General features: G+C 39.9%; 1 protein-coding gene across 3 annotated transcripts in view; it reads right to left on the bottom strand.

Annotated features, from left to right (window-relative positions):
• Window positions 1–1175: 1175 nt before the first annotated feature.
• SLC25A17 (solute carrier family 25 member 17) overlaps window positions 1176–22055 on the bottom strand; it is a 45649-nt gene continuing 24769 nt past the window's right edge. For 2 of the 3 annotated variants that reach the window (XM_057556288.1, XM_057556287.1), the window contains exons 4-9: window positions 21818–21969; window positions 11098–11229; window positions 9591–9736; window positions 9407–9502; window positions 7261–7343; window positions 1176–1813 (exon numbers count right to left, since the gene is read on the bottom strand). In XM_057556288.1, coding sequence (XP_057412271.1) covers window positions 1666–1813; window positions 7261–7343; window positions 9407–9502; window positions 9591–9736; window positions 11098–11229; window positions 21818–21969 — 757 coding nt within the window. In that variant the 3' untranslated portion in view covers window positions 1176–1665. The remainder of the gene's footprint in view (window positions 1814–7260; window positions 7344–9406; window positions 9503–9590; window positions 9737–11097; window positions 11230–21817; window positions 21970–22055) is intronic. The other variant, XM_007189102.3, reaches the window with a different exon arrangement.

The following is a 22055-nucleotide window of genomic DNA, read 5'->3' as shown; positions in this document are numbered from 1 at the left end:
TTCAGTTCTCTAGCTTAAATAGGGGAGTGCTCAGTCTAGTTCCCAGATTATCAGTTCCTCTTAGTTCTTGTTTTCTAGAACAACACAATGATCTTTCAATTATTACTAGTTTAAAAATTACATATTTTGAAATTACCACAGGGACCAGAGGAGAAATAAGAGAAAGAAATTTCCACTCTCAAAATTGAATTTAAATACTGGAGTCCACAGACACTTGATTATTACTCTGACTCTGACTGAATTAGACTTATAAATGAAAAACCTGTCATTGTGTTATAGGGACAAAAACTAAGTCAAAAACTAAGTCAAACTAAGTAGAACTAAGCTGTTGTTCTACTAATGTCAAGGGAGTTTGCTTCTTAAGTGCCTTGAGATGTCTAAATTCACTGCTGGCCACATAATAAAAGTCCTACGAACCTGAACATGTGCTACGAGGTGAAAGTAAATGATGACATAGGACTCCCAGTTTTTTCAGAGGTTGCTCTAATACATTAGTCTATCTTTCCTTTGAGAACAATCTTTGTCTTGGTTTCCATAATTGAAACCAACTGTATCTTCTGAGGGGTCAAGAGCTCTAAGGTCTCTTGAACTTTGACGTGAGTACAAATCACCTAGGTATCTTGTTAAAATGCGGAATATGATTCAGAAGATCTGGGACTGCTTGTCCAATAAGCTCCCAGGTGATGTCGATGTTACTGCTTGAGGCACCACTCTTTGAGTAGCAGGATTCTAAGGAATGTTTCCAAATAGAAATAACCTCAATCAAGTTTATTCTCAAAATATACAGTCTCTACCAAGAGTTTATAAAAGAAGATAATATTCCAGAGCCTAAACAAGGTATCTGCTCCCTCTCCCTTTTCTGTGATTTGTACCAGCTGCTTGTAAACTCAATGTAATACTGTAAAGGGCAACTTTTAAGAATGACTTTTGTGCTGACAATTTATCGGGGCCTATATGGATGAACGTAAAACCTCAAGTTTTGTAATGAAAAGGTTGATTCAAAATAAATATTTTAAAATTATGTCAAATACTAAATAAGTGATATTTACAAATAGTTTATACGAGAATCATTTGGAATTAATAATTTTCATTTCCCCCACAAAATAAATAGCTCACACACTAAAGAAGATACCTTTCCTTAAGCAGGAGGGAAAAAAATGCCAAGAAAAATAAAGTCATGCTTATGGCATAGTCATAACATTTTTAGTGAAGAAAATACCAAGATGAAGACATACAAGAGTATATGAGGAGAATTACATGGTAGCAAATTTGCCCTAGGACCTGGGGGAGGGTTCAAGGGAAAGGGACCATCTGGTAAATCTAAAAAAGACTTTACCTGGAAAAGATTATACATGAGAGCAAGAGTCTATTCCCCTCAAAAAAACCAATAAACCCCCATAAACTTTCAGTTTTAGGTTTTCAATAATGTTCTCTTTTCATATGGCCATTGGCCCAACCTCCCCCACAAAAGTCAACCAACCATCATAAGAACTAAGTTGGTAACAGGTCAAGCTGGCTATACTCCATGTGTAAACTTAGATGCATTTCAAGCCAATGAGGGTAAAATTCTCAGTGGAAGGCGCAAGTAAAAGGGGAACCGCTTCTCTTCACAGGGAAGGATCCCCTGTCTTGAGCATCTCTGAGTGCCTGGCGGTGGAAGGTGCCTCAGCGCTTGCGTGCGCTCTTCAGCCCCATGACCGTGAAGGTAGCAGCCGTCAGTTTCTCATAAACGAGGAACATGAGAGCGGCAGTGAGGACTGTCTGCAGCAGTTTGGCTTCAAGGCCTTTGTAGAGTCCCATTATTCCAAAACGCCTAAAAGGAAAGAGGTGAGAAAAAACAAAAGGTTTTCAAAGAAGCAATACTGTTTTGCAAAGGTTTATTCTTTGGATCAAAAGAAGTAATGGACGTTTTAGATATAACGGACTTCTGTTGTTTAAGTACTTCTTATCTTTAAACGCATTTGGGGATTGATGAAAGTTTAGTATTTCTTCACAGCCACCATTAATTAGTGGAATGCTGACAGTATCCCACAGACAGGGTACAGATCCTAAAATCCTAAAACCATTTTTATGCCAAAATCTGGGATCTAACAAAGAACTCTTAGATCTTGACTTTAACACTCTCCCAACTCAGTTATTTCAACCTAACAGTCCCTAAATGGTAGGAAAGCTGCCAATTGGTTTAGATCATTGTAGCCTCAACAAAATGAGAGAAAGTGACAGAAATGAAAAGCTCTCCAATTCTGAGTCTTCCCATACATTTGATCTTCTTTTTTTTTTTTTAATTAATTAATTAATTTATTTTTGGCTGCATTGGGTCTTTGTTGCTGCACGCGGGCTTTCTCTAGTTGTGGCGAGCAGGGGCTACTCTTCGCTGCAGTGCATGGGCTTCTCACTGTGGTGGCTTCTCTTGTTGCGGAGTACGGGCTCTAGGCACGCGGGCTTCAGTAGTTGTGGCACGTGGGCTCAGTAGTTGTGGTTTGTGGGCTCTAGAGTGCAGGCTCAGTAGTTGTGGTGCACAGGCTTAGTTGCTCTGCAGCATGTGGAATCTTCCCAGACCAGGGCTCAGACCCATGTCCCCTGCATTGGCAGGCGGATTCTTAACCACTGAGCCACCAGGGAAGTCCACATTTGATCTTCTAACCAAGTGGTTCTCACATCTAGCATACATCAAAATCACTGGAAAAGCTTGGTGAACCACAGATTGCTGGGTCCCCTCCAGAGTTTCCGATTCATTAAGTCTGGGATGGGACTCAAGAATTTGCATTTCTAACAAGCTCCCAGGTGATGAGGATGATGAGGCCAGCCTGGACACCAGCCCTTTAGACCCACTGCTCTAACCACAGAGAAGAATGCTTCAGCTAGAACCAGGAGTTCAGAGTAAATGATGTCTCCAAAGCTACTTTTTGAGAGTGAATTAGTCTCACATGCTAGTTCATCAGCAACTCCAGGGCTATATACAGCACACAGACTGAGAGATTAAAGCTAATCAAGCGCTCCATTCAGAAGCTATTCTACATTTTATACATTTGCTATGTGTGAAAACTTATTATTTGGAGCAAATCATGTGATAAATAGGAATGAAAAGCCTTGACCCATGAATTTCTAGTTCATTGACTAATTTGAATTATGTTCCCCCAAGAAAGCCAAGAAAGTCCACTTCAATGTTTCTCAAGGTGAGGTCTGCTGGGAGATAACAGAAAAAATATATATTGGTCTCTGTCCTCAGTTCCTGGCACAGAGCTCCTAAAGCCCTTGTAATTTCCTAAGTGATAAGAGCACTAGGAACATTTCTTATTCTAATATTTAGTCTTTGATCCTAGTTCCTGATATAGAGTTCCTAAATCCCTCAATTTCCTCGGTGATAGTAGTGTCTTCTGTTCTAATGAGGTGATTCTTCGTGGGCTCTTGGATGGGGCTGGTCACCAGAAAGACCAAGCTGTGATAAGAAACTTGGAATTTTCAGCCCCACTCACTATTCTCCAGAGAGGGGAGGGGGCCAGAAGTGGAGTTAATGATAGATCATGCCTACATAACGAAGCCTCCATAAAAATCCCAAAAGTATGGGGTTCAGAGAGCTTCCAAGTTGGTGAGCACATCCATGTACCAGGAGGGTGATGTACCCCAACTCCTCGGGGACAGAAGCTTCTGTGCTTGGGACCCTCCCAGATCTCTTTATATGGCTACTCATCTGTATTCTTTAATAAATTGGTAAACGTACGTGTTTCTCTCTCCCTGAGTTCTGTGAGCTGCTCTAGCAAACAATCATACCCAAGGGGGAGGAGGTCATGGCAACCTCCAGCTCGTAGCCAAGTCAGACAGAAGTTTTGTGTAACCTGGGGACCGACTACCTGTGACTGTCATCTGAAGTGAGGGTCAGCATCCTAGGACTGAGCCCTTCCTTAACCTGTGGGATCTAATGCTATCCCCGGGTACGCAGCATCAGAATGGAGTTAAATCACGGGACGCCCGGCTGGTATCACACAGAACTGCCTGGTGCGGGGAACCCCCCACGCGACGTCTAGTGACCGGAAGTGCCAGAAGTGAAGTGCTCTGTGTCAGTAGTAAAGGAAAGATACACAGTAGTGTTGATTTTCTTCACATCCACTCACATCAGAATCACCAGGGACTGTTTAGAAATGAAGACTGCCAGACCCCGCTCCAGAGGGGAGGCATGAATCTGTATTTTAATAAGCACTTCAGGTGTTCTCAATCAATCAAAAGTTTGGAGAGGCCTGGCATGGTATACTGCGCTGTCCGATATGGTAGCTACTAGCCACACGTGGTCATTTAAACTTAAATAAAATTTAAAATTCAGTTTCTCAATTGTACTGGCAGTATTTCAAGTGCTTAACAGCCACACGTGGTTGGTGGCAATCCTACTGAACAGAACAGGTATTTCCATCATTGTAGAACGTTCTAGTGGATGAACATTCATTCAATGGTCCCTGAGTGCTTACTGAGCATGAGTTTGAACATCTGGCTCTGCCTACATCTGTCTGGTGTTGGGCAAGTCACTTTCTCTAAACCTGCTTCCTGATCTGCAAAAATGGGAATATAGTCACCCTTCCACACGCACAAGGCTAAGTGAGAACCAAACAAGATGAAAGATGTAAAAACACGGTGAATTTAAAAACTATATAACTCTAAAGATTTCCTGTTGACACTACCTTCTTAACTTTCTTAACTACATCTTTCTTAACTCTCACAATGCTGGTAGAACTGGAAATGGGTATCATCTTTTTGGGTCAACATGGCAATAGCTATCAAAATTTTGTATGTTCAAACTTCTTAAGTAATTCCACTTCAAGGAATTTTCTCTACAATTATAACTGAGGTATACAAAGCTAAATTTATGGGCTATTCATTTGTCAATGTTTGTAAAGGCAAAAACTTGGAAACAAACCAAATATTTATCATAAGTGTATTGGTCAATAAATTATGGCATATTATGTAACAAAAAACGCAGTCATTTAAAAAAACTAGATAAATGTACAGATATTGATGTGAAGGATTGTTTGTAACGTTTTTACAAAAAGGCAAGGTACAAAACAGTATTACCATATGATTCCATTTGTATAAAAATGAATACCCAAAATATATGTTTTATACAGTATTCTGGAAATACATGCACTTTTTGTTAACAGTGACTAACTCTTGGTAAAGAGATAGGAGAGAAAACACAGTAGGTGTGCACATATTTATAGCTTTACTGAAGTTTAAATGACTTCAATTTGATGAGTTTTGACTGATGGGTACACCCATGAAACAATCACCATCTTCAAGGTAGTGAACATATCCATGACCTGCAAACGTATCCTCACGTCCCTTTGCAATCACTCTCCCTCCACCTACTCTGGCCCTAAGCAACCACTGATATGTTTTCTGTCACTGTAGATTATTTGCATTTTCTAAGTTTTATATAAGTGGAATCATACAGTATGAAATCTTTTTCATACTGACCTCTTTTACTCAGAAAAATTACTTTGAGATCCATCCACGTTTTTGCACGTATCAGTAATTATTTCTTTTTCCTTTTTGAATAGTATTCCACTGTATAGGTATACCACAACTTGTATCTACTCATCTGATGATGGACATTTGGGGTGTTTCCAGTTTTTGACTCTTACAAATAAAGCCATTATTAACATTTATGCACAGGTCTTTGTGTAGGCGCATTTCATTTGTCTTGGGTAAATACCTTGAAGGGTTATGGCTGGGTCTATGGTAGGTGTATGTTTAGCTTTATAAGAAAATGCCAAATTGCGTTCCAAAGTGGTTGTGCCATTCTAAATTCCCACCAGCATAGGAAAGTTCTGGTCGCTTCACATTCTTGCCAACACTTGGTATGGTCAGCATTTATTTTTTACTTTATACCAATTCTTTATCTTTGATTTTATTTTTTATCCCAAGCATATTCTATTTTTATAGTAAATTTATTTTAAAATATCTTACATCTAGAAACAGTAATAAAGTTACAGCAGCTTTTGCTTCAAAGGTGCTGATCTATTTGACTTCCCTAGGGGTCAGTTTCTTTAAATGAAATGGGGAAATGACGACAGTACCTGCCTCATAGGGCTGTTGCTGGGATTAAGTGAGATTACCCAGGTAGAGCGTCTGGCTTAGTGTCTGCCACATAGCAAACACTCAACAGTGTTAGCTGCTCTCCTCATCATCATCACTGTTGTCATCATTATGATGATAATTGTTATAACTCTTCCTACTCTTCCCTCCCTTTCCCGCTATGACTGCTGCTCTCTAATAGCTGCTTATTTCTGTCTACGAGAGGTGACAGGATATGTCATCGACGGAGGACTACTCAGCAGAGTGGTCTCTATATTAGATTACAGGAGGGCTCTCTCTATTTTTTAAATTATATGTTTCAGGTATACAGCATTATAATTTGACATCTGTATACACTACACAGTGATCACCACCACAAGTCCAGTAACCATCCATTGCCGTACAGCTGACTCCTTTCACCCATTTTGCCCACCCTTGAACCCTCTTCCTCTCTGGTGACCACTAGTCTGTTCTGTGCATCAATGAGTTTGTTTGTTTTTAGATTCCACATATGAGTGAAATCACATGTTTGTCTTTCTCTGCCTGACTTACTTCATAATACCTTCAAGGTCCATCCATGTTGTCGCAAATGGCAGGATTTCATAGGAGGATTCCCTTTCTAAAGGAGTACTGAACCTTTGTAACTAACAAAGAATAAGGACCTAAACTTTTCCATAATTTCCCAAAATGCTGTCATATCTCACTTAGCCCCTATAGTGAGAAATGTCTAGCACAGCAGGCAAGGGACAGGTTTCTAGGCTGCCACTGCCAAGGCAGAAGTGCAAGGTAAGCAAATCCAACCACTTCTTGGCAGAGAGGGCTGTTAAAAGAGAGGACAGAGGGCTTCCCTGGTGGCACAGTGGTTAAGAATCCGCCTGCCAATGCAGGGGACACGGGTTCGAGCCCTGGTCCGGGAAGATCCCACATGCCACGGAGCAACTAAGCCCGTGCTCCACAACTACTGAGCCTGCGTGCCACAACTACTGAAGCCCGCGCACCTAGAGCCCGTGCTCCGCAATGAGAGAAGCCATCACAGTGAGAAGCCTGTGCACCGTAACCAAGAGTAGCTCCCGCTCACAACTAGAGAAAGCCCGCGCGCAGCAAAGAAGACCCAACGCAGACAAAAATAAATAAATAAAATAAATTAAGAAAAAAAAAAAGAGAGAGGACAGAATGTGAACCGTCTACAAAGCTCACCTTACTCGTTGGTGAAGAAGATAGAGAATGTTCCGAAGACTCCCCAGTGTTCTGTTTTCTGGGTTCAGTCTGTGATGTCCAAACTGGGGAAGAAGAAAAAAAGATAAATAATTACTGCTTGCTACCGCTTTCTTTATCTCAATTTCCACTTGCAGAGGAAATTATGTTGGAGTAACATGTTACAGCATATGGTAATAAAAATATCCATTAGTATTTAGATTTAATTAATCCTCTTATTTCATTGAAATAAATTATTTCAATGAAATAAGTGAAAATAAGAAATATTTTTTCAATGAAGCAAGCATGAGAATTTTCATTTTACAGAGAATCATGGGGAAAATTCTACCTCAAAAAAAAAAGCCATGCCCACGATGAAGATTTAGATATTGATGGTATGGCTTCCAATCCTTTAAGAAGTTATGATAAACACTAATTAATTAGAATCTCTGCAATCTAAGCTCTTCACGTTATATGTTTCTATTATAAAAGTGTCAAAATACATTTATTTGACTGCTACTGAATTTCTTTATATTAAGTACCAATTTAAAAATAGTACATTAGTAAAAATACTTTTAACAGAAGGGAATAATCTTTTTGAACTGAAATACTTACACTTCCACCTTCATTTTACCCATCAGTAAGTCCTTTGACTTTTTTCTCCCAAAAAGACCTCGAATCTCTCCTCCCCACTGCTACCACCATAGTCCAGGCCACCCTCACATCTTACCTGTATGACCGAAATAGCCTCCTAACCTGACAACCTCCTTTTCTCTTAGCCTTCTGACCAATTCACCACTGAACAGTCACAGTAATCTTCTCGAATTGTAAATCAGATCACATTACTCTCTAGTCTAAAGCCCTGCAAAGGTTTCCCACTGCAGAGAGAATAAAATCTCGTCCTTACCTACAGGCTCCCTGCTCCTTTTGTAATAACCTGCTCCCTGCTCCAGCCACAGTGGCCTCCTTTCAGTTCCTAGGATTCACCAAGCTCTCGGTACATCACGTTCCCTCTACCTGGAATGCTCTTTCTTCTGCTCTTTGCACAGCTGGATCCTTACCTTCCTTTAAGTCCTGATTTACATATGGCTCCTCAGAGGAGCCCATCTCCAATCACACCACCTGAGAAGACCCCCACCATGCCCCTCTCCACTAAATCATAGAATGCTGTTCACTTCCTTTATAGCTGTTTCCTCAATTTGCAATTACCTATTTATTTTGCTTATTTAGATGTTCATTCTCTCCTCTGTTACCTCCATAAGGGCAGGGACTATGGCTTTTATTCACCGTGTGCACCCAGTTCCTCACACAGAGTGGGTGCTTAAAAATATTTCAATGAATAAATAACTGAATGAATGAAAAGCTATAAATTTGAAAGTGCTTCAGAAAAGCTAAATCATTCATTCCTCCTGAATGAATCTCTGATCTTATAAAGGATAATCTACCCTGGGCACCAAGCAAATCAACTTGAATGTGAAGGAAGCAAACTTATATTTTCCTGAGGTCTTTAAAGAACTTCCGGGACTTCCCTGGTGGCACAGTGGTTAAGAATCCGCCTGCCAATGCAGGGGACACGGGTACGAGCCCTAGTCGGGGAAGATCCCACATGCCGCGGAGCAACTAAGTCCATGCACCACAACTACCGAGCCTGTGCTCTAGAGCCCGCGAGCCCCAACTACTGAGCCCGCGTGCCACAACTACTGAAGCCCACATGCCTAGAGCCCGTGCTCCGCAACGAGAAGCCACCGCAATGAGAAGCCCACGTACCGCAATGAAGAGTAGCCCCTGCTCACCTCAACTGGACAAAGCCCTCAAGCAGCAACGAAGACCCAACACAGCCATAAATAAATAAATAAATAAATTACTTACTTAATTAAAATAAATAAATAAATAAAAATAAATAACGTCTTCCATATTTGGGTTTTCTGAGACAGCATGTTACCAAAGAAACCACAAATGTAAACTTCGTTCCAAACCAAATAGGAAACCAACTGACAGCCAGACTGGTTAGCAAAATATCAAATAATGGAAAAAATGGATGAGGAATGCTCCGGACTACTTTACTGCTTTATTAACATTGCTTCAAACAGGGAAACCACGTATTTTAGAATGTTGTTTGATTAAATGCAGGGAGAACCCCTGCACTCACCCTCAGAATTGACTGTACTGTCTGCAGAGGATAGGTGACCGTGGTGGCAATTGCTTTGGCTATTGCACCAATGACGAACACGTCCAAAGAAGAAAGCTGGAAAGCAAAGGAAGAACAAACTGCATCAATCTAAACAGCAAGAAGGTGTCAGGGATTGTCTGCTGCTTTCAGAATCAGGGCTTACCTTCATTCGTTTCTTTAAAAGCTGCCGTTTTAAACCTTCATAGAACATGAACTGGATGGCAGGATTGAAGACCAACAGCAAGGAGGGAAATGTGCCATTCCATAAAGCCAGGATTCCTTCATCGCGAATGATCTGGTGAAAAGCATCTGAGCAAGAAATCAAGGACCTTTGATGACAATCCCCCAACTAGAGAAGACAATGTACCCAGAACACAAACCTGATTCTATTAGTATTCTATCATACTGATTCTATCAAGATTTCCTTCTTGCAATGACAAGTTAATCAGTTAACTACTTTTGAATAATCATCAGATACTGACCGTCACCAAGTTATTGAGAGACCAATTTCACTCATAGGCAACCCTTCCTGACAAACCTGGGGTTAGCATGTCAAGTTTTCCTAAGTAATCATCACCACCACTGGGACGTCTGTACTACACAGAATTGTGAACTGATGGCCCATGTGTTTCACAACAAAGGTCAGTACAGAAAAAGATTAGAGGTGACTTCCCTGGTGGCACAGTGATTGGGAATCTGCCTGCTAATGCAGGGGACATGGGTTCGAGCCCTGGTCCGGGTGGATCCCACATGCTGCAGAGCAACTAGGCCTGTGCACCACAGCTACTGAGCCTGCACTCTGGAGCCCACGAGCCACAGCTACTGAGCCTGCGTGCCACAGCTCTTGACGCGCACGTATCTGGAGCCCTGCTCCGCAACAGGAGAAGCCACCACAATGAGAAGCCCGCGCAGCGCAACAACGAGTAGCCCCCGCTTGCTGCAACTAGAAAAAGTCCATGCACAGCAACGTAGACCCAATGCAGCCAAATTAAATAAATAAATAAATAAATTTATTAAAAAAAGAAGATTAGATAGTTCTCTGGAGTCCATTTTATAGGATTGCCTTATAAGAAAACCACTGTTCTCATTACAAAGATGGAAGCATGGGAAAGGAGAACCTGGCAATGTAATACTATTAAAAAGCAGAAGCACAAAGATATCAGATGCTAATCTGGTATCTTTATCTAAAGAAAACACTAGGGAAAAAAAAGTAGCAGATTGCTCTTCAGAAATATTCATCCCCTCCCACCTATGCTCCATGGGTATATTTCTCTACCCCTTATCTTGGGGCTTGGCCATTGGTTGTGCTTTGGCCAAGAGTATGTTAGCAGACAAAATGCAAACAGGGGCTTGAAATATGCTTGTATGATTGGGCATGTCCTCTTGTGCTTTTGCCATCACCAAAAGAATATGCTCAGGTTGGTCCCAGGAAAAGGAAGAGAGACACATGGAGCTGAGACCCCTAGACACATGGAGCTGAGACCCCTAGACACATGGAGCTGAGACTCCTGGGCTGGAGTCAGCCTAGATGCGTCAAATCCCTGTCAATCCAGAGACACATGAGCTAAACAAGTATTTACTGTTGGGCACTGAGATTTGAGGTTGTAGCATTATCATGGTGATAAATTCCAGATACAAAGAGAAAAGAAAATCTTTAAAAAGAAACTCACCCAAGAGACACTCACCAATAACACCATTGTAGTTGGTGGGTACAATGTCTTCATTCCTAAATTTTGCCCCTTGCAGCTTCAGTCTGGTGTTTACCACCCAGAGTGGAGTGGTTAGCAGCACATTCACCACTCCTTTAAAAGGAAAGGGGGAGAGACAAAGGGAAAGCAAAAGGTAATCTTTTAAGCTTTGCTGTCTTGTGTTAAAGCTACACACCAATGTTTCAGTTATACTTCTGCCACTGACCTACTAGGAGACCTAAGGTAAGGTGTCCCTTTGTGCCAGGGTACAACACAAGCCACTACTGTTAGAAGCAATTCAGAAGCCTTGCTGATAGCAGAAGGGCTGGCAGCAGTACTTCTCCACATGAAGAGAGTACTGAGTTTCCTCATTTGTATAATAGGAGGCAATCTGTTTGTCAATTTATATAACCACCAAAGTAGCAATTTTGATAGAGTTCTAAGTACAGTTTTTAAAAACAGCTTTAAGACAGGGAAGTGACTTGTTGATCACATGCTAAATAAGTCCATGACAGTATCACATAAAACACACCATTTACAACTCTCATGTAAGTAGCTCACATGGTTTTAAGTGAGTATGGATCTAGTACAATAAATGAGAGAAAGTGTGACATTTGAAAGTGCTTCAACAGGGACTGAAGGCTCACAGAAGAGTTCTTCATCACTTGGGGAATTAGGATAGGCAGGCAGCAAGCAGTAGTTATGAACCATCACAAAAACACCTGAAACAGTTTCACAAGCATCATAATCCTTACAAGTTTAAGGATGGGGATCTTGGCCGCCCAAGGTGGCCTCAGAGTGGAACAATACAATGAGCCAGGTGCTTCTTTTTTGAAAACACATGATCCCAATTTAACACCACCTTGAGTTATTAAAATATTCCTCATCAGTCCTGAAATGATTAGAGAAAAATACCAGACAGACTTGTAACAAAGTGCCTGACACACAGTATATACTTTATAAATGTTTGTTAAATAAATACTTAACAAGTAAACTAATGAGCAAACTCAGCAAACAATGGTATATCAAGCTATCTGGCTCTAGCCATACTCTGAAGAACCAAGAGGCACAATTGTAAGGAAGAGAAATCTTCTTTTACTAAAAGCCATTTAAATACAACATGATTAAGAATGTTTTGATTTAAGGAATCTCAAAACATACTATATATAGAAAGCACGAAGGCTAAGCTTGGTGAAAACACCAGGAAATTCAAATTCTAAATTTTCATTTAGCTGAATGCAGTTGCAAAAGTAAGATATTTTGGCACCTCTCTCTTAGAAACATTGTGAGAACACATTTCTCAAAATAAAAGGCATTATCAAATAATTTTATAAGTTGTATTTGTTATATTTTTTCACATAACACAAAGGAGTCATCTTTAGTTATGACTCAGTATAGTCATACATTATCACTTGAGGCATTGATCATAATCTGAAAAAGTCTTAACTAGAGGTTCTTGCTAGTCTCATTTTACAAAAGCACCAGTGCCCAAGAGGCCAAGATATAAGACTATCAATACACGCCCATTTGCCCAGACTTTATAATGTATTCCTATTCAATATAATGTACACATCACTTAACAAAAAAAAAATCAACAGCCAGAAAAATCAGACTAGAAAGTGCTACTGAGCAGTCTACCGCTTTTTTTTTTTTTTAAGATGAAGACAGAGCTCAGAACCAGAGATCACAAGCTTCTGTGGATACTGTAGACAGGCACAGTGTACATACCTTTCTAAACAAATGAAATAGGTTGCCCATTAAATAAATTCTTTGGAAATCAAAATTCCCTTCATGTTCTATTCAAGAGGTAGGCACACACAAAACATTTCAGAGGCAATGCAGCAAAGATTAAGATTTAGCCACTATTTGAAATTCTGCTTACATATCGCCATTATTAACACAGGCTGAAAGATGGAGAGGATTCTAAGGACATTGTCAAGTACAAAAATGCATCACATCATTTAAATAATATAAAGTCCTTGTAAGAACATTTTGTATTTCAAAGCTTTTTATCTGAGAAGTTCTTTAATCCTCTAAGCCAAAATAGATGGAGAGGTATTTTTTAACCACTATCATTTTATGAGTTCTGGGAAAATACCTGAGGATCCAAACTTTACTAAAAACTTGCAACCTATATAATCAAGCAAAGGACAACATTCCACGGAGGAAAAACAAGCTGCAAACGAACATGATGAGTGATTCCGACTCTGACTAAAGCACGATGGATACGGCTGCAGGATAAAGAAAGCTGTCTGCTTATTTATGTGTAGAAAATCCTTCTGCCAGTTCCAGGCCATGGCTGTTACTTCAGCTCTAAGATGGGAATACTAATACCTTATCTACTTAAGAACAGGAAATTGTTTTTCTTCCAATTCAAATGATTCTATTTTCTTTCTTCATAAAAAATCATTTATAAGAAAACAGAACCAAAACTAAAAGATGAAGAACAGTAACTGAACACACTCACTAAAATCACTCACTGATTCAAGGATAATTGAAACACAGCTATTTACTTCTGAAATGTTAAAAACAAAGTTTTATTAGTAGTGAGTCTCCTGAGTTAAGGACAGAAAACAAAAATGGAGAATGCTAATTGGGTGCACTTCTGGGGAACACGTGCAATGACCACTGAGATAAGAAAATGGCAGATCAGGGTCATAAATCTAAGTGCTTAGCTCCTTACAAAGGAATGCAACTTGATACACTACAGGAACAAACCCACCTTACCAGATTTAAGGCCTAAGGACAGGAAATTAACTTCAACTGTCACAACAATGATAACACCATTGGCATTCAAAAAGAGTTATTGATAAAAATTCCAATTTCATAAAAATGGCAAGTATCATCTTCATTTAAGTTATCTGTAAGGTTCTGCTCTCAAATTCTTCCCCAGGGTATTAAGCTATTTGGGCTTTCTTCTGTGAAAATAAAATAAATAGTAATAACTCTCTAAGTTCCTAGAAGAAGTGGAGTCACAATAATACTGCTCCTAGTTCTCCCTGGCGATAATGAAACTCATTCCTACAGTGACTGTAACACAATGACAGGGTTCACAGCAGGAAGAGAAAAAGCTGTTTTAATTATTGTAAAAATGCGGTAAGCATTAAGATATAAAAACATGTTATGGGGAGTTTAAAACTTGCAAAAGTGATTTCCAAGGAATTCCCTACCTTCAGAAAAAGAGAGGACCTATAATCGGAGAATCACAGAATTATAAAGGACTATAAAATTCATTTGATCAAGGGTCTCTCAACTGTGACACTACTGACATCTGGGGCTGGATAATTATTAGTTTGGGGCAGGGCAGGGGTGCAACTGTGTAGGATGTTGAGCGGCATCCCTGGCCTTCTACCACTAGATGCCAGTAGCATCCTCCAGCTGTGACAACCAAAAATGTCTCCAGACGTGGTCGTATGTTCCCTGTGGATCCACGCATCTAATCCAATCACCAGGTGATTATTCACTTTATTTTTGAAAATCTCAAAAGATAGGAATTCATTCTCACCCCAATAGCCTATTTTTTACAAGAGCTGTTAGAAATTTTATTTTTACTGATATTAAACCTACCTTCTAAGAGCAACTGGAAACACATAAAACTAGCTAATAGCTGTTTTTTTATCTGAGGTATGAATTAGCAATTCTTAAATAACTTTACGTGTATTTTAGGATAAGTAAATGTTTATGACCTGCAAGTCAGTCATCCATGGTCTGCTCATCAAATACGTATTGTGTGTCTAGTATGTGCTAAGTAGGTGCTGATGATACAGAAGTAAATAAAAAATGAAAATCCCTGTCCTTTTGAAGCTTATGTTCTAATGGTGTAAGACAGGATAAAAGAGTAAAATATGTAGTATGTTAGAGGATAAGGTTAAGGAGAAAATTTAAGCAGAGAAGGGGGATAAAGTTTTGTGGGGTAGAAAGGGGCACCATTTTCAACAGTGTGGCCATTTAGGGAAAGACCTTAAAGGAGGTGAGGGAGTGAACCACGCAGTAACCAGGCAGAGGAAACAGCAGGTACACAGGCCACGAGGCAGAAGCATGCCAGGAGTGTTCCTGGAGAAGAGGTCAGTGAGGCTTGCAGTGGGGTGAGTGAGGAGAACGGGCGGGCCAGGTGACACAGGGCTTTGTAGGACAAGGTAAGGACTCTGGCTTTTACTCTGAATGAGAAGGGAAGCAATTGGAGTCCTTTGAACAGAGAAATAATACAATCTCACTTACGTTTTTAAAATTTATTTATTTTATTTATTTATTTTTGGCTGCGTTGGGTCTTCGTTGCAGCGCGCGGGCTTTTTCTAGTTGCGGTGAGCGGGGGCTACTCTTTGTTGCGGTGCGCGGGCTTCTCACTGCAGTGGCTTCTCTTGTTGCAGAGCACGGGCTCTAGATGCATGGGCTTCAGTAGTTGTGGCACGCGGGCTCAGTAGTTGTGGCTCGCAGGCTCAGTAGTTGTGGCACACGGGCTTAGTTGCTCTGTGGCGTGTGGGATCTTCCTGGACCAGGGCTCGAACCCGTGTCCCCTGCATTGGCAGGCGGATTCTTAACCACTGTGCCACCAGGGAAGCCCTCACTTATGTTTTAACATGATCACACTGGCTGCTGTGTTGAATACATATTAAGGGGGACAAAGGAGGAAGCAGGACATCAGTTAGGAGGCTCTGAAAATAATCCTGGCAAGATTTAGTGGTGGTTTGGACACAGGTGGTAGTGGGGGAAGGGGCTGAATTCTAGAAACCATATGAAGAAACAGGCAATAGGATTTGCTCACAGACTGGAGGTGGGGTCAAAGAGAAAGAGGATGAATTCAAGACTTTTGGTAGGGCAACTAGTAAAATGATGAAGATTACAGGAGGAGTGGTCCTTTAAATTGAATTCATTCATTCAACATTTAATCAGCACCTTCTGTGTATCAGGCACTGGGGATACAGAGATTTAAAAAAATGTAGTCTCTGCCCTTAAGGAGTTCACTGTCTAGTAAAAGATAAAGACAAATATGCAGACTATTGTTATCCAGCGGAGTAAGCACTGACACAGAGGTATATACAGAGCTGGAGCACAGAGGGTAGGCACCTAACCCAGAATAAAACTTGGGGGTGGTGGACATGAGAAACAGGGAAGGCTTCCTGAAGAGAAGGTGGCTTGAGATGAGAATAAAAGGATGACTAGGAGTTAATAAGATTAAAAAAAAGCAGTAAGGCTGCTTCAGACTGACAACAGCTGCTGTAGAGGAATGAGGTTACTAAGGGCTCAGTCTATTCAAGGAATCACAGTTTGGCACAGGAGAACAGGAATAGGAAAGACCAAGATAGGGAGGTAAGCAGTATCACAGCAGATCCCGTATGTTAGGCTCTTATCCTGCACCTGTACAAGGGGGGCCTTTTCTGCTGAGGGAGCCGCGACTCCATCCTACATGCAAGCGGCAGACACTGAAGGGTTTGAAGCTGGGCATAACATAATCAGATTCGGATATTAGAACAGCAGTTCTCAATCATTTCTCTGACAAGACATGTAACAGATGATGTTCACAATCAACACAGACCCACGGGTTCTCCCGGTACGTCAAGCGTAATTCCATTCTTTTCTCACGCTCACAAGAAAACATTTCAGAATGTAAGTGAATTAGAATGATATTAATACAGTGGGATCTCTTTTAACCAGTTCCATATAATGGACTCACCAGATAAACCTGTGTTCCTCTTTCCCTTTACAGGACACACCGACGGATGCCACAGCACGCTGATGCCTGCGGCCAGGAGGCTACTCCCTAGTATACCCGTGCTCTTCTACTTCCATCCCACAGGGGTTTAGGCTTACCAGGAGTGAATTGTGTCTTTTCTCAAACCTGCTTATGTCGGTCATATCTGTTACAGTAGGCAAAGCATTTACAGGTATGGGTTATACAAGAAAAAAAGCACAAAACTTCCATCAGTGAGTGGATATGCCTTGGCCATACAAAAAATTGGAGAAGTATATATTCACATATCTTAGGTTAAAATAAAATACTTAAGGCATGTAGGCTATTTATGATAGTCCCTACTTCCACTGACTTTTTAAAACTAACTGCCCTACCATACCAGTCTAGCTGTTTTAGGTATGGGAGGATCTATTGTAATTATAAACTGCATAAGAGTTAGAAAGAAAATGAGCAGAGCACAGTGAGAGAGAATAACAAGGGGTTGTGTGTACCTAGTAGATAATGGGATGCCAGATACAGCAAACAAACAACTTTGGACACCTAAAAAGGAGAAGATTTAATCATATATTTCATAAACTAGTAGTTTCATGGGAAGTTATATGAGTTAGTCTCTGACAGTGAGTCATAACCTTTTAAATGTAAATACATATGAACCACAGTAATCTAAAAAGTATTAAGGGACTTCCCTGGCGGTCCAGTGGATAGGACTGCACACTCCCAATTCAGGGGACACGGGTTTGACCCCTGGTCGGGGAACTAAGATCCTGCATGCCACATGCCACACAGCGCGGGCAAAAAAAAACACAAAAAAGTATTAAAATCAAGGTATTACCAATACTTGGTCTCAAGTATAAAAGATCATACCAGATTGCCATTTGTTGCAATTATGTAAAAAAGAAGATTCCTCCTCTACAGGTTGGATTTATTCTGATATTTTTTCAACTGAACAAATCTCAAACTTGAGTTCTCTGAATTATGACACTGTTTGAAAACCATTCTTCTAGAAAGGCTACTTCAAGCAGAACTATGCAAAGTATGTTAGTGAGAAAGACTTGAGAGGCAAAGAGATCAGAACAGAGCAATGGTCCAAGTGAGAGATGATGGCACTTGATTTTGGGAAATGGCTATGGACATGGAGACGAGGGAATGCATTCAAGAGATATTTAAGAGACAGACTGATGGTTCCTGAAGACCAGGCAGACAGGGAGGGTAACAGAGCACCCTCTATGAAGACTTCCAGATTTCTATCCTGAGTGACCTACCTACAAGTATTCATTTATTACCTCAGAAAATGGAACCCTGTGTGTTAAACTCTTTGCGTGAAAGTTGGTCTGGCAGGGGTTGGGGGTGAGGGTGGTCAAAAGGCACAAATTTCCAGTTATAAAATAAGTCAGTCATGGGGATGTGATGTACAGCAAGGTGACAATACTTAATAATACTGAACTGCATATTTGAAAGTTGCCGAGAGTCGATCTTAAAAGTTCTCACCACAAGAAAAGAAAAAAAATTGTAAATATCTGTGATGATGGATGTTAACCAGACTTCTTGTGGTGATCATTTCACATTATACACAAATATTGAATCATTATGTCGTACACCTGAAACTAATAGAATATTATGTCAATTATATCTCAATAAAAAAAATTTGGTCCAAGTGAAAGTTTATTATATCAAAATCAACTTAAGACTAAAATGAGAGTATTAAGCATAAGAAAGGCTCAGAGACCAAATAAAAAAACAGCAGTGGTCTCATATAGGTGAAGAGAAAAAATTGGGGGCCATGAATACTCCTGGCCTGGTAACTATTTTTCAATCAAATCATTTTCATTTCAAATGGACATTTACATTATTCAACTGTGTGGCTCCCAAATCAGTAATTTTTCAAAGAATATATCAATAAGTGAGTCCACAAAATACTAACACTAAACATGCAACATTTAAATAAATTAATTTAGATACAGACTAGATAAACACAAAAAACCCATAGGAAAGAGATCTACTTTTTTCCCATCTCTTTAATAAAACCCTGATTAATTCAACAAATATTTTGTTTATTTAGCAAATATTTAGTGAGCTCCTACTACATGTTAGGATTATTCTTACCGAAAATTTAGCAAGGTGGGGGGAACAGATATATATATACATATGCCACAAAAGCAGGTATCATATGTATTCGTTATCTTATATAGAGAGATATATTTATAACTGTAATATATATTGTCTAATAGATGTAATATATATCTTTAACTTTCTTTTTTTTTAGCCACACCACGCGGCATGCGGGATCTTAGTTCCCTGACCAGGGATTGAACCTGTGCCCCCTGCACTGGAAGCATGGAGTCTTAACCACTGGACCACCAAGGAAGCCCCTGTATCTTATATATATAAAGTATATATAAGATACTGCTCTGCATCTTATATGTATCTTTGATATACCATATATAGATAAAGATACCTGCTCTTATAGAGCTCATATTCCACTAAGTTGAGACAGACAGTAACTAAATATTCACAATATCAGGTTAATGGCTCCTTAGTGCTTCTGAAGTCTCAGATGACAAGGATCCAAAGCCTTCTAAAATTGGGCTCCTATTCAACTCTCCAACTTTATTGCTCATGTTCCTACACTCACTTCACTCACTCATAAAATTATAGAACTCACTGTTCTAAATGTGGTCCTGTATTCTCTCAGTTTGCTACCATTCTCTCCATCCAGAAACCGTCACCACTTACCTCCAAGTGTTACTAATTCTGCCAAGGCTCAGCTCAAGAGGCACTGCTTCCTATAAGGAGATACCTCCCAGCCAAAAGTGACCTTTCCCCTACGAACCCCTAAGGTATTAACGACTATGGTGATACTGACTACACTGGGCTGTGCACTAAAAACTCTTTGTCGCATCTGACAATGCTTTCACACTCATGGAGGGCTTCATGACTCTGTAACCTGTCTTGTGCTTGGTTTACTGCTTTAGTGTCAACCATCTTGAAATGCTTAATAAATTGTGAACAAGGAGCCCTGCATTTTCATTGTATACTGGACCCTGAAAATTACGCAGCCAGTCCTGTTCATGTTAAACATTGCATGCAATCCTCAGTCCAAAAAAACAAAACAGACAAACAAAAAAAACCCCCAGAAAGTAAGCAGGAAAGGTATTGTAATTTTCATTTTTTAAAAAAAGAGACCTTATGTCCATAAATTCTGGGTACAGGCTGCTAAACAGGGATAACTGACCCTCCTCTCTGGATTAAGAGGATAAAAATAAGCGAAGTCAGCTCAAAAATAAAACTTTGTGTATATGGTCAACTGATCTTCACAAGGGTGCCAAGACCATTCAGAGGGGGAAAGGACAGTCTAGTCACATCAACAAATGGTATTAGGAAAACTGGATTTCCACATACAAAAGAATGAAGTTGGATCCTTATCTTACATCACACACAGAAATTAACTCTAAATGGATTAAAGACCTAAACTATACAACTCCTAGATGAAAACATAGGAGAAAAGCTTTCATGGCATTAAACTCAGCATGATTTCTTGGACATGACACCAAAAGCACAGGCAAAAAAGGAAAAATATGCAAATGGCACAATATCAAACTTAAAAACTTTTGAGCAACAAAGGACATATCAACAGAGTGAAAGGCAACCTACAGAATGGGAGAAAATATGTGCAAATCATACATCTGATAAGGGGCTAATATCCAGAATACATAAAGAATACTTATAGGGCTTCCCTGGTGGCGCAGTGGTTGAGAATCTGCCTGCCAATGCAGGGGACACGGGTTCGAGCCCTGGTCTGGGAAGATCCCACATGCCGCGGAGCAACTAGGCCCGTGAGCCACAATTACTGAGCCTGTGCGTCTGGAGCCTGTGCTCCGCAACAAGAGAGGCCCGTGCACCGCGATGAAGAGTGGCCCCCGCTTGCCGCAACTAGAGAAAGCCCTCGCACAGAAACGAAGACCCAACACAGCCAAAAATAAATAAATAAATTTAAAAAAAAACAAAAAAAAAACTTATAGTTCAACAACAACAAAAAATCAAATAACTCAAAAAATGGGCAAAAGATTTGAATAGACATTTCTCCAAAGATGCTCAACATCATAGGAAAAGATGCTCAACATCACTAATCGTCAGAGAAATGCAAATCAAAACCACAGTGAACTATCACTTCGCCCTCATTAGGATGGCTACTATAGAAAAAACAGAAGATAACAAGTGTTGGTAAGGATGTGGAGAACCTGGAACCAACTGCTGGTGGAATTTTGAAATAGTGCAACCAGTGTGGAAAACAGTATGGTAGTTCCTCTCAAAATTAAAAAAAGAACCACCATATGATCCAGCAATCTCACTTCTAGGAATATATCCAAAAAGAATTGAAAGCAGGGACTCAAAGAGCTATTCATACAACCCATGTTCATAGCAGCAACTATTCACAGTAACCAGGAGGTGGAAACAACTCAAATGTCCTTCAACAGATGAATGGATAAACAAAATGTGGTATATACATACAATAGAATATTATTCACCCTTAAAAAACAAGGAAATCCTGTTACATCCTATAATATGAATGAACCTTGAGTACATATTATGTTGAATGAAATAAACCAGTCACAAAAAGACAAATACTGCATGATTCCACTTATATGAGGCATCTAAAGTAGTCACATTCATAGAAACAGAAAGTAGAATTGTGGTTACCAGGAGCTGGGGGGGAGGGTGGAAAGGGGAGTTGTTATTTAGTGGGTACAGAACTTCTCATTTATAAAATGAAAATGTTCTGGAGATCTGTTTCACAATAATGTAAGTAAACCTACTACTGAAATGTACACTTAAAAATTGTTAAGATGGTAAATTTTGTTATGCATTTTTACTACACACACACAGAGTCAAGTCAGAAAACTAATTACATTCTTTGTAGCATTACTTTGTGTTAAAATAACCTCTCGGGGGTATATGGACCACAATATAAACAATAAAATATAAAAATATCTTATATTCAGAAAACTTAGTTACCTGCAACAAATCCAACTACCAGATCTTTTCCAGTAGTAGAATGTTGACCTTTGACCCAGACTGCTTTGAGGCTATTAAAAGTGTAGAAATAGACAAAATTGGAGCAGCAGAGACTGGAGATAACTGGAAACCACCCTCGATATGGTGCCAGGCTAGGGGAAGAACATAATAAGCAAAGTAAAAATGCTGAACAAAAGGCACTAGAAATGAGAGTCCTAGAAAAGGCTGATCATCATTC

This window comes from Balaenoptera acutorostrata, chromosome 11 (genome assembly GCF_949987535.1).
Source record: "Balaenoptera acutorostrata chromosome 11, mBalAcu1.1, whole genome shotgun sequence".
Taxonomy (NCBI): domain Eukaryota; kingdom Metazoa; phylum Chordata; class Mammalia; order Artiodactyla; family Balaenopteridae; genus Balaenoptera; species Balaenoptera acutorostrata.
This window is presented reverse-complemented; position numbering and strand designations above follow the sequence as displayed.